Genomic DNA, 16,273 nt, shown 5'->3' on the forward strand with positions numbered 1-16,273 from the left:
TCAACAAAAATATTAGATCATTCAGCAGTAACGATTTTGTTAGTGTAATTCACCTACAGAATATCTGTTTTTCTTTTTGAACTCAGTGACCCTATACATTTCATGCTTGTTTCATGTAAAAAGATTAGATACTATTCCTGGAAGCAACGAAAACAAAATTAACTAATATCCAAAAGAGCCACTAACACATAAAGTGACCTTGATATCATCTGCTTAAGGGCTATTCTGATAGAATCAAAGCTTGAACTATGTTATTTATTGCTCTGTGTTATCTACATATGGGCCATAGAAACCACATTCAAAGAATGTGATGCAAAGTGGATTACTGGGTGTATGTGTATGTGTGTGTGTGTGTGTACACACATATATTCACATACATATGTATGAAGGTAGATGTATATAGGATGTGTATATGTATATGTATATGTATATGTATATGTATATGTATATGTATATATATATAGGGTTTGGCCTACTGGGCAATCCTTATAATCTCTGGGTTTCTGATATGACCTAGATCACAGGTAGAGTCCTCCTTTAATCTTTCATGGTTTCAGGCAATCCTGAACCAGAGTCAATCACGTACCATGAGGTATATCAGTGCCAGTGTAGGTAAAACATTCTAGTGCATGTGGACTATGATGACCATAACTTAAGAGAACGACCATCTGAAACTCACTGGCCATCTCCAATTTTAGAGGTGTATATGCTGCTACCTTATAGTCCTCTGGGTCATTAATACAATCAATCCACTGGTCTTAAAATACAGTCCTCCTTCTAGTACTTCAAATTCCAATCATTTCTATTCATATATTAATCAACATAAACTCTCTCTATATATACATACACAATCAGGGGAAACACAAAGAGCGATTTGTAGCTTATACGGAAACCACATTTTATCATTTTCTTATTAACTATTGCAAAGAAAAGAAACCATTACCTACAGTATGAATTCATTAAACAATATCTAAGCAAATGGAGAACAGGGAGAAATAGTCAGGCCCTGTTCTTCTACTGGAGTGGTTACTCTCATCCTTCTCTAGAAATGCAAGATATTTTAATCCTTTCAGATTTCAGATATGTGATCAAAAACCTGTATCCATTTTTCCTATCAAAATTAAAAATCCTGTTATTTGGTCTCAAACTACTTGGATTCCTTTGAAAAAATAAATATAACAGAGCACCAGCCAGTGAAATAAGATGTATATTAAAGAAAAGAAAATCTTGAAACCACTTGATCTCTAAGCTTTAGGAGTCTAATAAAGATAGTTTTTTTCCAGACGTTATTTTCGCTAGCAAGAAACTTGGATATAGAGGAGTTAAGAAGAACCCAAATATATGCTGAAGAAATGTACTTGTTTAAAAAATCCTATTACGCCTTGGATGAATTAATGAATTAAATTAAAATTTTAGAAGTTGTTTCTTCCTCAATTCGACTAGCATCTGGCATGACTGAAGTTGGATTAAATCAAAGACTTGGTGGGGCTTTGAATTAACATCAGATGCTAGTGCTCATCTCCACCCAGTCACCCTTTTATCCTCTAATGTGTCCCTGGAAAATGGCATGTTATCCAGACAACGCAACCTGTTGACAAAGGCAGATACATACTGAACTTTACATGATCATTTCACCGTAAGGTCACTATGTTCCCCTCGTAGGACTTTATGCGCTGAAACAACTTCATTATATAACACTCTAGGCAGCTATAAAAGCATGAGCTTGGTCCCATACCAAATTTAGTTTCACTGAAAAGTACAGCCCTTATCTTTGGACACCATTAAATTGTGAAATGGGGCTGACATGTATATACTTTCATATTACCTTTATACCCTAGGATATCAATTGAACCAGAATTTCACTATATGTAGAATCTTGCTTGTGTTACTAGACATTAATATACTCATATGAATATAGCAGAGGGACATTCTTTCCAAATTATTCTTTCCAATAATTTTAGTTCCTTTTGAACGGCAAAGTAGTTTGCAGCCTCTATTATCTACAGAGGAAATGATTCAGGCCAGATGCCAACTGGAGGTAGCCCAGTCCACTTTCAAAAAAGAAAAGGTGGTATATTTTTAATGACCGCTCCCAGTGACCCCAACTCTGATCTAATAATAGCCTGGAGAAGATGAAGATAATTTTTCAGATTTTTAAAGCTCAAAGCTTAAGGGATTTAAAGCAGTGCTATCAGAGAGGAAGGAGGAAGCCTAATACCAGCCAACTGACTGGCTGTCTGGATCTGATGACCTAGGGAACATAACAGGAAACTCTTACCAAATAAGCACATATAAGGAGCTAAGTGGCTTTGATATATGATGCAAAGCAAATGTGTCCAGTACATACAAAAGAGAAGAGGGTTTATCGAAGAAATGTAAAGCCCCCTGTTGCTTGAATGGGGCTAATACAACTATAGGGGAATTTCTCTGTCATAAAAGGAGGAGGTTTCCTTTATCGCCACTGAACGATTAACTTGGGCACAGATGTATGGGACCTTTGGAAGCACTGATCCTGAACACACTGGAACAGAAGGGTTCTACTTTTTCTTCCCTGAACCACCAATGTACAGGATGGACTGAGGGAGGGGCATGGCATAGGAATCAAAAGGAATATGAAGACAACCAGACGGAAATGACAGTGGTTTGACCTTAATTCAAGAAGAAATGTTTAAAATGGCTAACAGATGCCTCTTGTTAAAGTGTGGCATTGGGGGAGGAGCAGGCCAGAAGAAATTCTGGACAAAGTAGGAAGGAGGTCCTCACGGTTGGGATTTTTCACTAGCAGCTCTTGTCCCACGAAAAGAAAAATGACTCAGAAGGTGCCAAGGACAAGAGGAGTGCCTGGTAGTACCCTCAAGTCTATTTATTATCATTTAAAGACTGACCGAAACAACACCCTAGATAAGCTCCGCTAGCATTTTGCACCCAAAGGCATCAAAAGCCCTTTCTAAATGCTCTTAGGATACCTCTGTGAGGTAGGAATCGTAATTCTGGTTCTTATTCATAAACAAGCTAAGGCACAAATAGAGTCTGAGTGGCAAATGTGATCTGGAATTTCATTTGCTGCAACAAACTTCCTCCATATTGATGTAGGCAACTCAAGAGACACTGCGAGGAAATGTCCTTAGAGGGAGTAGCTTTAAGAGCCAAACAAAATCACACCTCTGGGAAGACCACGCTCTTGAAAGGGTCACTGATCGAGTCTAAGAGATACCTTTCACTTAAGAGTACTAATAAGTGAAGTCCTCTAAAATAAGGCAACCAAATCACCCATGATTATAGGAAAAATGCGGAAGATATGGTCTTATTGTCCTCCACTACTGAGACCAGAACAGTGGCAATCTTAACAAATCATAAATCCAAGGAACTTTAGTCCTTAAATCTTTGTCTTAACTAGTGCAGTAAGATTCTAAGACCTATATTTTGCTAACGATTTTGGCATTTTGATCAAATACATTTCCACATCCTTGATCCCAGACAATTCTCTTTTATCATAACCAAATTATCTGCATAAAATGTAGTGCCAGGATCTGAAGCAAACAATGCATCTATGGTCAGCACACACTGGTTCTATATATTTTGAGAAACAGTGAAGTACACAAAGGAAGCGTGCAATGTTAGAGAGATGGCATGGACAACATTGGTGGCTGGTCTAACGGAGAATCTAGTGTCCTCTCAGGAAACTGAAGATACTCAAAAGTTGCTCCCCGATTTCTATTAACAACCCTCTAAAAATGAACATTTTCATTTGATACAAATATACAAATTTAAAATAAGTGTGCAGTTCGGAATGGCCTACCATTTTCAGATTGCTTATGTGCCAGAAAATATACAGTCAATAAAAAAATACCAGAGAGGTGGGGACAAAAGGCTCTCTGGATCTGAAGAGCAAAAATGAATATCACTTCAATAGGTAGCAATTCGTGGAGAAAGTGACGTCCCTGGAAACCAGTAGCGCTAAAAGATGGCAGGTCACAAATCTGGTGATGGGGGATAAGATGTATAGTAAGGCCCATTTTCCTGTGGAAGAAAAAAAAAAGACAAGAACATTAAGTAATAAAACCAATTCAAATGGGAATGTGAAAGAACGGGATTTACAGTCGGCGATATGGCCTCTGTAAAATGTCTAGCACATGCGTGGCCTCGAGCAAGGCCCTCAGCCATCAAACCAGGTCCGCTGGAGTCAGCCAGAGCTGGTGTAGAGTAGACAGAGGTAATCAGGATGGTAATATTTTTAAATAACCTCATTACTTAATATTTGACTCTATATACCAGACACTTTATCGGCACTTTCCTTTCACTATCCCTTCATATTCTCACATAATGCCATGAAGTAGATAACATCCTCTTTTTACAGAAGAAGACACCAAGGATCACACAGCTTGCAGAACTCACCCAAGGCCAGCCAGCAGTAACCAGAAGAGTCTGAATTTAAATCCTCGTCTATTCAAATCTAACACCCAGATTTACTTTTTTTAGACTGTATTGTCTTACTGTGTGCTGCATCTTAAATTAATGTAGAATGGTGGAAAACAAGAGTAAGGGCAAATTTCCTGACTTCATTTTGGCTAACTTTATCTTAATAAAAAAATGAAGACAGTTCACTTTATGGTAGACGGACCTCTGATTATACTTATTGGACTTAGGATTCATTTCTCATATCTAAGGAAAGTATTTGACAAAAAACTTGTTTGTCAGTAAATCATAAACAGAATTGTTTAGCACCAATGTAGATAATAATTAGGAAAGCAGAATGGCGGACAGATGAAAATAGCATTGCTTTATGGTACATTTACATTATTGGTTATGACAGAGCATTAAGTGTATCTGGTTTTGAACCCAGTAGGTGCCTAAATGTTATCTAAGGGAATCAAAAGCTCTAATATTCTTCAGAGCAGATGCTCTAGGGCAAGAATTGATCTTGGGACCTTAGCCCGGAAAACAAGAGAATATCTAGGAAAACTTACTTTCTGATTACAAATCTGACCAGATATTAAAAACATTTCTAAAAATTAGGTAGAAACAAATCCTAGGATTGGCTGCCTTTCATGTTATTTGAAAAAAAGTTAAGGAAAGCCTTTTTGTTTTTGTTTTGTATTTCAGAATTGCCCATCAAGATCTTTCATACTAACCAATCCTATATCCTCAACACGCATGGAAGCTATGCTTACGAAACATACCTCAACAAATAAATCGACTTTGAAGTTCATCTGAAAAGAAATGGTTCACTATCTGTCTTTAAGATTTCTCCGTTCCATTCGACTACCATATTGTTTCAGGTTTCTTACATCCGCATTAAATTGTGATGAAGTAGGAAGGGCAAATCTAATTCTTAATGCTATGAAATAGAGCTTTTTACATTAGTCTCACACTGTGCAAGAGACTGCCGTGCAATCTATTTTCTCTATTTCTGGAAACAGTCAAAGAACTTTGAAGAATTGTCGCCAGGTAAACTTGTATACTCTTCTTCGACTACATTTATAAGAGTGCTGACTGGCTAGCTCCTTTTCTGAAATCGTCTCCGTACCATTTTGATACAGATAAATAAAAATTACCTTCTAACTACCTTCAAAGGTTCCTTTCATTCCCATAAAACTTATGTCACTATTCTAAGTCACACAAGACCCAGAAAATAGAAGCCCGCTGAGACCTGCCAACAACAAACGCCACATCACACCTACTATGGGCAAGGCATGACTGAACGTGCCAGTAAATTAACCAACTCCATACTTATTTCCTTTTCTCTAATCATACTTTCAATTCTTCCTAGCAAGAGAAAATGTTTCCTTACAAGGCAATAACCAACCACCTATTGGATCTCCACCTCAGTGTTCCACGGGCCACCTCAAACGCAGTGTCACAAACTGAACAGACACACCGCCTGTCTCTTCTCTCCCACTCCAACACTGCCCCCGCCCCCCATGCTCTTCCTCCAAAATGCCCCTCTGGGGTGGCGGCCACGCCATCTACCCAGTCTCCCACGGCGGAAGCTCTGGTAGTCACTTTAGGCATCTTTGCCCTTTCATCTTCCTGAATGGCTTCCTCCGTCACCAAATGCTGTGGGTTTTATTTCCTAAAATGTCTACTTCTAAGATCTTCAAGCCCTTGCCATGAGCACTGCTGCTGCCCCAGCTCTAGTCTCCTTTCTCCTCCGATCCTCTACTTGCCTCTTCCTTGTCTCCCTGCCTCTAGTGTTATCCTTCTCCAGTCACGTTCTGCACTGTTGCTTTTGCCATGGTTCTAAACAGAAATATAATGACAGTTCTCCCTTGTAGAACACTCCCCACTGACCACAGAGCCAAAGTGCTGCAAGTAACATGTAAAGCTCTAGCATCTAGTGACCTGCCCTCTGCCAGCCCTTTCCACATTGTCTCCTGACACCTTCTTTAGTTTCTCCCCTTTTTTTGTCCTTCTCTTTGGCCTTTATATATAGATGGCCTGATATCTCAATTTTAGAAAGCTCTAGTACAGGCACAGAGAGATGATCCAATGACCCAAGTGTTACATTATAGGTTGTTTTATTAAAATGTAATTAATCACATCATTAATTAGGCCTGCATTTGATATACAAAATAGAAGAAAAACCTAAAACAAGCACACAAACAAAACAGACAGACAAAACCAGGCTAGAGTGTGGTGTTGATATTTAACGAAAGTCTGTTTTATGGGCCCCTAAGATTATAGAAAATGTGTTGGCTTAAAAAACAGTCGTTTGGGTTTTCTAACCAATGCAATCCAACTTGTATGTTCTACCCCAGAAAATATATTATAAATCCAGACACTAGCTTTGAACTGTCATTCCAAATTTTTGATCTCAAAATGTCTTTTAGTATCTTTCCTTTTATTTCCCGCTATCCATTTTTTTAAATATTAAGAAGAGTGATATATAGTTCAAAAGAATAATAATAAGGTTATTTTCTACCCCAGCAATCTGCATGAACACAAATTGGTATTCTTCCCCCCCTTCCACATATTCAACAATCTTTCTATGATCCAGCTACTCCAATTACAAATCCTCTCTGCACAAAAGCCAAATACGAAATTTTATTAGTCATTAGAACACATTAAATACTTTGCTCTTCACATAAAGGAACACAGGAATTATAGCTGAAGTTAAAGAAATGGTGGAGAGAAAATGTCTTGTAGAATATTTATTTTGGTGTATACATGCTGTACAATAATTGGGGTAGAACAATCCATTTGAAGCTTAATATAACCTTCAAATATATTCCCTGATTCATGCATAATGTTACGTAATCAGCAACAGTTAAATAAGGAGACTGATGATCTTTTGGCCAAGCATGTTACTTACTTTTGTTTTGTTTTTAACTACTAAAGCGGTAGTGAGAATAAACACAATGCGATGGATAGAGCTTTAATGAAACTCAAGAGTAGCCCTTTACTAGTGTTTGATATATTCACAAATTCATCTAGAAGTAATAATAATACTAGTGTTGCTTGTTCTTAAAAACATTAGATAAACTTTCAGCAAAATGAAACTTGCAGCAGGGTAAAGGCTAGGCTACCTTGTTTGAATTAATGCTGAAAATGTCAGACACCAAGAGATTCTTCTGACCTTACTTATGTAGATAAAAAGCGATTCAATCTTAAGGAAATTCGGCAGAGGTGGCAGAAAACTGACCATATAAGCAAGGGCTGGCTTCAAACCAGCAGAAAAATCTCCCATTGAAAAGTTAACTGAGGAAAAAGCTCTCTTAGGACAAAGCGTTTTCCTAGTTACTGCAGGAAGAGAATGTTGAATGATACTGTCAAGTTTACTAAAACACACGAATTGCATTGATACCATCTTATAATAAAAGGATGCTGTGCGCCTAAGCAGGGCCCCATAGAGCAGTTAAGATACTACACCGGGTGAGGGAGAACTCCTGGAACTTCTTACCCTGGCATCATATTCAAGGACAAAAGGTGGAAAATCAATCTGTTCTGGTGATATGGCAGAAAATAGCTGGTGGAGGCTGTCCACATGGTGGATTTTGTCCTTCAGTCCTGAGACAGAAAAGGTGGTAAAAAACCATGTTGATACCTAATCAATAGAAGAGAAACACAATTTAAGCCAGGGGCCAGTGTTAGAAATGCACAACGTGATTCTGAAAATTTATACTAGAGAGAAACTATTATTTCAAAGTTGAAACTGATGTCAGAAAAAGCTTATAATGAGCCGTATTTGTCAAAGTGCAGGTGGTAGCTCATCAGTGAATTATGCAATTAGTTTAGTGGATTATGGACAGAATTAAAAACAACCACAATGAAAAGGAAACACGCTAGGGCAACAATTACTAGGGAAGGTGATAAGGGGCGAGCCAAGTGTTTCAGGAAGCTTTCGCTTCTGTGAGGTGTTTGTATGCTTCCATGTGTAGTGTGTTGTCACATAATATACGCTTCTTACTGTGGGTTGTGGGCAAAAGGACCCTGCATTATTTGGTAGAATAATGGATTCAGTGGTACTCTGAAAATGGTTAACATTTCCAAATCTCAGAAACTCATCGTTTTTCCAAATGAGACTGCGAAGAAAATTTGTGCCGAAATGTGATACATTTATTTTTCATTTGACATTTGGCATGCAGTCTTTCTTAGTCAAAGTGAATCTTCTGTGAACGTGAAGCCACCTTTACTCATTTCAGTTTACAACATGCAAACCCTCTGTAAGAGCCAGTCTGCAAAATTTGTTGCAAAAAAGAAAAATTATTAACAGCAAACAATAGTGACATAAACTAGGCAACAGCTGGAACTCACAAATTATTGTTCATCGCTCTCAATTGCTGATCTAATCAGTCATGTTTATCAATGGCTTACACAACGGCTCTGCGCAGTAGGTGCAATATTGTCGCTATCCCCATTTTATTTACAGAAGGAAATGTGCATACGAACGTGTGCCCTGGGACAGTGCGCTACAAATGTACAACTGGGCACGTTACAAATACAGGACACTTTGGATATCTGCCACCGATGCCAGTCATTTTGTTAATTTCTTTTGTATAGTCTTACCACATTTTCCACTGGCTGTCCAAACCTTTCACATATTCTAGGCCCCTAATATGACATACCTCCTTCTCCTTCACGCTTTCTTACAAGGAAAGGCATGAAAGAAGAGAGACAACACTGCACTGACTTATCAGGATCCTGTCCAGATTTGCAGAACTTGGTAGAGACTCATTTTCAATCATTATTCTCCCTTCCAGCTCCAGATTACCCCTTCTATTGAGTTCTTAATACCAGAAATTTACACTGCATTTAGAGCACTTATTCCTGCTTCCTAGGATTTCAGTTTCTTACGTCCATTTCTATAATTTCCCTAGTACTTGGCAGACAATCATAGAATAACAGCCTAATGTTTTGTGAGACACAGACAGAACCAGCATTCTCAAAATATTTGATAAAGAAAGAATAAATAAAGATAGGACTTACTTTACAATGATTTTTATAGCTTGAGTCACTATTTTATTTTGGCTACACTACCAATGACTGGCATAAGGCCTCAAGTATTAACATTAGCCTCTCCGCTACCCTCTCCCCCTGCCCCCAGTATTACCAAGTTTATTTAAAGGGGGGTGTTGGAGGGGAGGGGAGGCATTTGGCCTTGCTAGAACTAGGCGAGTTAATTTAAATCAAATTGAATAGTCACTCAATTATATACTCCCAATCAGTTTTTGACATCAGTTCCTTTAAAGCACATGCTGTTATATACCTCACGAATGTAAACTTCTGCAAACTAGGTTAGTGAAACTTGCAGATTAGAAGAAGCTCTCAGACTGGCCACAGAGGTAGCTAATAAACCAGTAAGAGCTATGGAGAGGTCACAGACATGTTACAGATTCCAGAAGGAGCTTAAGAAAATTAGAAGATTGTAGAGTCTGGACAGAGAAGAACCAGAAGGCTGTGTTAAGACAGTAAACATTTATGCAAGGCATAAACATCTGCTGGTCATCTGTGTCCTAAGCATTGAGTTGTACGTCAAACAGGAAAACAATGATAGAGCCGCTCCTCTAAAGGGAGCTTAGAGCCTAGTAGAGGAGCCAGATTATAAGCATGAGACTAACAACTAGCTAAGGCAAAATGTACTGACTATAATGAATGGCCCACAGAGACACGTGACTACCTATGTATGCAAGGAGCCCCAGCCACTTGGAAAAAGGGAGAAACATACAGAGCTATAAGGGCCTATGCAGAAGACTTTTGTGCCATTGTTCTCTTGCCTCAAAACCCTTTTACATGCTGCTTTTATAGTCCTGACACCCTTTCCCTCAATTCTTTGCCTGGCTAAGTGTTCTTCAGAGCTCAGATCAAAATTCACCCCAATGAGGAGGCTTTCTTTTACCACCCTCCACCCAAAGCGGAAAAGGAGCCTCCTTCTAAATGTTCCAACAACACTTTGTTTACTCATGTTACTGCAAAGCTAGCAATAGTATTATATTATCTGATTCTCTAAATAGACTATAAACTCCCTAATGTGGGGAATGTCTTATTCAATACCATATTCATAGCATCCAATTAATGCCCAACCAAAAAAGTAAGGAATTCAATATGTTTTGGAAGAATTAACAAATGGAGTAATAAGAGTTTCTGAGCTTATTACTTTAATACTGTTTAGGGCTGGTTTGTTTCTTCATTCTACAATAAAAATATATTGTCCTTCAATCGGTGCCTCAGTTTCTTCATCTATAAAATTAGCAAATTAGACTTAAATGATCTTTAAGGTCCCTCTTAATTGTACAGTTCTACGAAAGCACTCCTGCATATGCCACACCAGACCAACATGGGGGCGGCGGTGGTAAACTCAAAGAGACGGTTGGATTGGGGAAGTTGAGGCAGCGATATGTGAAAGAAACACATTTCTCTGTCGCACTTTCTGCCATTACCTTCTTCACATCCTCCATGTATTGCAAGAGAAAATTACTCAAAGTAGATAGAAGTAAAAACTCAGTTAACTTCTGCTCAGCAACCTGAGCAGAAAACTCAAGAACACTGTCTTCACTTTTTAAAATTTTAACTTTTATATAGCTTAACTTTTAATTTTCAATTATTTATGAGTCATATACATTTACATAGGTAAATTTGTATTACTTATTATCTACTATTTTAACAAACTGAAAAAAATGTAACACTTGAAAAAAGACTGCTTTGATATTTTGTGAATGCCATAAATTCTTTCACCCAATTATTCACAAACGCAAAGCCAAGAACACAGAATCACAAAACAATATAAACTAGAAGACTGTTTACACACGTATGCACTAATCAGTTGGAGCCAGAATCAATGGTGGGTTTAAATTCTGTTACTTTGCCTTGTATTAGTAAACTTCTAAGGAGAAAAAGAGTAGTGATTTATATGAGCAGTCAATTTATTACCACTTTGGGTGGAGTGGCCTGGAAAAGATCTGAAGAGTATCAAAATCAGAACAATGTGATTCGATTGTTTTATTAGCCCTTGATTTCATCTCATTATTTTATAATTACAAACACCCCATTTCGAGTTCTTGACTTAGTATAAAATAATGGTGTATTTCATTACACATGGGTTTTATTCTCTCAATCCTAATTTTCCCCATCCCAAAATGTTATGAAGAGGTAATATAACAGTTTTCACTTTATTCATCTGGTCTTCAGCCTCTGCCCAGCCTGCCACTGACTCCTATCTGAAACAGTTCCAACGTGTGACAGCCAAGGCTAGTGGCTCTAACTCTGAAATTTCTGGTAATGTGTTTCCATCAAAGTCACAGGATGGATAGCTATTTATAGATTTTCTGTGTGGAGGAGGAGGGACTAAAGCCATATCTTAGCAAAGAGTGGCTACACATTTTTATAAGTCTGGTATAAAGGAACACTATTCTGGTAAGTCTGCATTTGTAACAAAAGAAAATTATGAAAATGTTCAAATAGTCACTAAAGTTGGAAGGGTTTTACAGTGAATACCAGCATAGCCACCACTCAATCATTAACACTTTCCTTATGTTTTCTCTATCACATATTTATCCATCCGTCTATCCATCTGTGGATCTTACGTTTTTGCATTTGCAAGTAAACTGCAGACATCAAGAAGCTGTCCCCAAATACAGCATTCATCTCTCTAACTAGAGTTCAACGTTCACTCAGTTTCTTTGCTATAAAATTTACATTCGACGAAGTGCACAGATTTTGTGTGTACTTTTACTGTTTCACCAAATGCACACACTGGAGAGGCAAAAACTCCTATTAAGTTAGAAAACATTTTCATCACCCCAGAATGTTCCCTCATACTCCTCTTCCCTTATGGCCCTCTCCACGGAGGCAAACAATGTTTTGATTTTTTTTCTACCATGGATTAGTCTGGTCTGCTCTAGAATTTCATATAAATGGATTCATACAGTATAATTTTTATGTAAGGGTTCTCCTACCCAGCTTAATGTTTTTAAGATTCTAGCATGTGGTTCTATCAGTAGTGTGTTCTCTTTCACTGCCAAGAAACACTGCATTACGAGAATATACTAGAGCTTAATTATTCATAATCCTATTGATGGGTGCCTGGCTGTTTCCAGTCTCTGGCTGCTATGACTAAAGCTGCTATGCACGTTCTCATAGAAGTCTTTTTTGGCACATAATTTTCATTTCATTTGGGTAAATACTTAGTGGCACTGATGGGTCACAGGCTAGGTATATATTTAGTTTATAAGAAATTTTCGTTAACTCTTTTCAAAGTAGTTGCATGATTTCCAACTCCCTCTTATGATGTAGGAGAATTCCTGTCACTTCACATCACTGTCAGTATTTGGTACTGCCGGTCTTCCAAATTTTAGCTATTCTGGTGGCAGCGTAGCAGTATTTCATTGCAGTTTAAAAAAACGTATCTTTTAAAATATAACTGACATATAATAAACTGCACATATTTGAAGTATACAATTTTTTAAGCATTGATATATACACACACACACACACACACCCATAAAACCATCACCATAATCAAGAAAAAGGACATAGCTATCAGTCCTGGAGGTTCTCAGGGCCCTTTGCCACTCTCCCCTCCCACCCTCCTCCCACCTCCCCCCCACCCTCCTCCCTGTCTGCAGGTAATCGCTGCTCTACTTTCCGTAATTACACGTTCGTTTGTGTGCCCTAGAATTTTATACGAATGAGATCATACGGTGTGCACGCTTGTCTGGCTTCTTTTACTCAGCATAATTACTTAGAAATCCATTCGTGTTGTGATGTGCATCAACACTTCATCCTTTTTCATTACTGAGTAGTATTCTATTGTATGGATATACGAGTTTGGTCATCAGTTCTCCTAGCGACGGGCATAGGGGGGTCGTTTCAAGTTTGGGGCTACAATACAACCTCCATGAGCGTTTGTGTATAAGTCTTTGTATAGATAGATTTTCATTTGTCTCAGGTAAATACTAAGAGTGGAATGGCCAGATCACATGGTAGGTGTATGTTCAACTCTTTAAATAAACTGCCAGATTGCATTCCAAAGCTTCTGTAACATTTTACATTCAGATCAGCACTGCATCAGAATACCAGTTCTTCCACATTCTCACCAACATTTGGTATGGGCACTCTTTTAAGTTTTAGCATTCTAACAGGAGTGCAATGATACCTCATTTTTAATTTGCACCTTCCCAATGACCAATTATATTAAACATCTTTTTGTGTGCTTATTTGCCATCTATATATTTTCTTTGGGGAAATGCTAGCACAAATTTCTTGCCCGTTTCTAAACTGAGTTTTTCCTTATTAGTGATTTCTGGGATTCCTTTATTCTAAAGAGAAATCCTTTTTCAGATAAATGCTTATTTACAAAGATTTCTCTCAGGCTGTAGCCTCATCTTTTCACTCTCTTAACCATCTTTAAAAAGGCAGAAGTTTTTAAATTTGATGAAGTCCAATTTTGTTTATGGGTTGTGTTTTGGTGTTGTATCTAAGAAATCTTTGCTTTACTCAATGTCACAAAGCTTTTTCTCTTATATTTTCTTTTTAGAAGTTTAACACTTTTACATTTTACAATTAAGGTCTTTGACCCATTTCTAGTTCATTTTTGTATGTGATGCAAGACATGGGTCAAAGTTGTTGTTGTTGTTTTGCATATAGATATCTAATTGTTCCAGCATCATTTGTTGAAGAGAATGTTCTTTTTCCACTGACCTGACTTCACACATTTCTCAAAAACCAGTTATCTCTATACACGTGAATCTATTTCAGGGTTCTCTATTCTGCTCCACTGATCTAGATGTCTACCTTTATGCCAATACCTTGTGCTGTCTTGAGTACTGCAGTTTTAGAATAAGCTTTGAAAGCAGGGAGTGTTGGTCCTCAACTTTGGTCTTCTTTTAAAATTGTTTTGGCTCCATTAAAAAAAAAAAAAAGTGGGGAGGGGGTGCCTCGATGGCTCAGTCAGTTTAGCGTCTGACTTCAGTTCAGGTCATGTTCTCACGGTTTATGGGTTTGAGCCCCACGTCGGGCTCTGTGCTGACAGCTCAGAGCCTGAGGCTGCTTCTGATTCTATGTGTTCCTCTCTCTCTCTGCCCCTCTACCACTCATGCTCTGTCTCTCTCAAAAATAAATAAACATTTAAAAATAAATAAATAATAAATAAAATCGCTTTGGTTCTTTTAGGTTCTTTGCATTTTTGCTTGTCAATTTCTACAAAAAAGCTTGCTGAACTTTTGATTGGCATTGAATCTGTACATTTAGCAAGCACTGAGATTTTGACAATAATAGTGTCTTCTAACCCCCAAATACAGCATGTCTTCCTTTATTTATGCCTCCTTTCTCTCACAAATGTTTTGCAACGTACACAACTTGTACAGTGCACGAGTCTTTCACATCTTTTGCCCTATTTACCCATAAGCACTTAATAGATTTTGAAGCTAATATAAATAACATTATCTTTTAAATTTCAATTGCACTGCCTGTTGCTAATATATACAACTGACTTGTGAATACTGATCTCAAACCCTGAAGCCCTGATAAAACTTACTTATTAATTCTACTAGTTTTTCTGAGGATACCACAGGGTCTTCTACATAGATGCTCATGTCATCTGTGAATAAAGACAGTATTATTTACTCCTCTCTACATCTAGAGGCATTTTGCTTCTTTTTCTTGCCATATTACACTGGTTAGACCCTCTGGTACAATAATGAATAAAAGTGGAGAGAGCAGACATGCTAAAAACCAACCTAATCCTCCTGTCTCCATTAAAGAAAAATATTCAGTAGCTACTGGGTGAACAAAATATAAACGGATTATCAGATGTGGGGAAATAGTCAAGTGATATCTTTAAGTGCTACAGAAAGAAAAAAATTAGCCACCCACTAAGCATAACAAAATAGTAGGAATGTTGATATAACAGATGTTATCTGATAAGACTATGTAATCAGAACTTTACTGAACAAAGAGCAGGAAAAGCCTTTCATTTAACTGATTGTTCCAACACTGTACTTTTCTTTTTCTTTCTTTCTTTCTTTCTTTTGCTTTTGCTTTTTTTTTTCTCTTTTTTTTTAATTTCTTAGTTTTTTTTCAGGTGGGAGGGGTTTTTTTTTTTTTCATTTTTTAGAAGACGTGATAGAATGTTCTCCCGCTTCGAAAACAGTTCAAAGGCAGGATACGACATCTGGCCGATCTCCCTTGCTTCTCTTTCTTCCTTCCTTCCTTCCTCCTCCCCCTTCCTTTCCTTCTTTCCTTCCTTCTTCCTTCCTTCCTTTCCCTTCCTTCCTTTCCTTTCTTCTTTCCTTCCTTCCTTTCCTTCTTCTTTCCTTCCTTCCTTCCTTTCCTTCTTTCTTTCTTCCTTCCTTCCTTTCCTTCTTTTTTCTTTCCTTCCTTTCCTTCCTTCCTTCCTTCCTTCCTTCCTTCCTTCCTTCCTTCCCTTCCCTTCCTTCTTTCCTTCCTTCCTTCCTTCCTTCCTTCCTTCCTTCCTTCCTTCCTTCCTTTCCTTCTTTCCTTCCTTCCTTCCTTCCCTTCCCTTCCTTTCCTTTTGATGGGCCCTTCATTCCTTCCTCGCTCCTCCTTCCTTCTTCCTCCTTTCCTCTTTCTCCGTCTTCCTCCCTCCTTCCTTTCTATCCTTCCTTTCCTTTCCTTCCTTCTCCCTTCGGTTCCTTTTCTTTCCTTCCTTCCTTCCTTCCCTTCCCTTCCTTTCCTTCTTTCCTTCCTTCCTTCCCTTCCTTCCTTCCTTCCCTTCCTTCCTTTCCTTCCTTCCTCCCTTCCCTTTCCTTCCTTCCTTCCTTCCTTCCTTCCTTCCTTCCTTCCTTCCTTCCTTTTCTTCCTTCCTTCCTTTCTTTAA

The 16,273-nt window shown here is 38.0% G+C and overlaps 1 protein-coding gene across 2 annotated transcripts in view; it reads right to left on the reverse strand.

Moving 5' to 3' along the window:
* Positions 1-1,190: 1,190 nt before the first annotated feature.
* GDAP2 (ganglioside induced differentiation associated protein 2) overlaps positions 1,191-16,273 on the reverse strand; it is a 62,594-nt gene continuing 47,511 nt past the window's right edge. Inside the window, exons 13-14 of one of the 2 annotated variants that reach the window (XM_030323821.1) lie at positions 7,901-8,044; positions 1,191-4,020 (exon numbers count right to left, since the gene is read on the reverse strand). In XM_030323821.1, coding sequence (XP_030179681.1) covers positions 3,973-4,020; positions 7,901-8,044 — 192 coding nt within the window. In that variant the 3' untranslated portion in view covers positions 1,191-3,972. The remainder of the gene's footprint in view (positions 4,021-7,900; positions 8,045-16,273) is intronic. The other variant, XM_030323820.2, reaches the window with a different exon arrangement.

Source organism: Lynx canadensis, chromosome C1 (assembly GCF_007474595.2).
Source record: "Lynx canadensis isolate LIC74 chromosome C1, mLynCan4.pri.v2, whole genome shotgun sequence".
NCBI lineage: Eukaryota > Metazoa > Chordata > Mammalia > Carnivora > Felidae > Lynx > Lynx canadensis.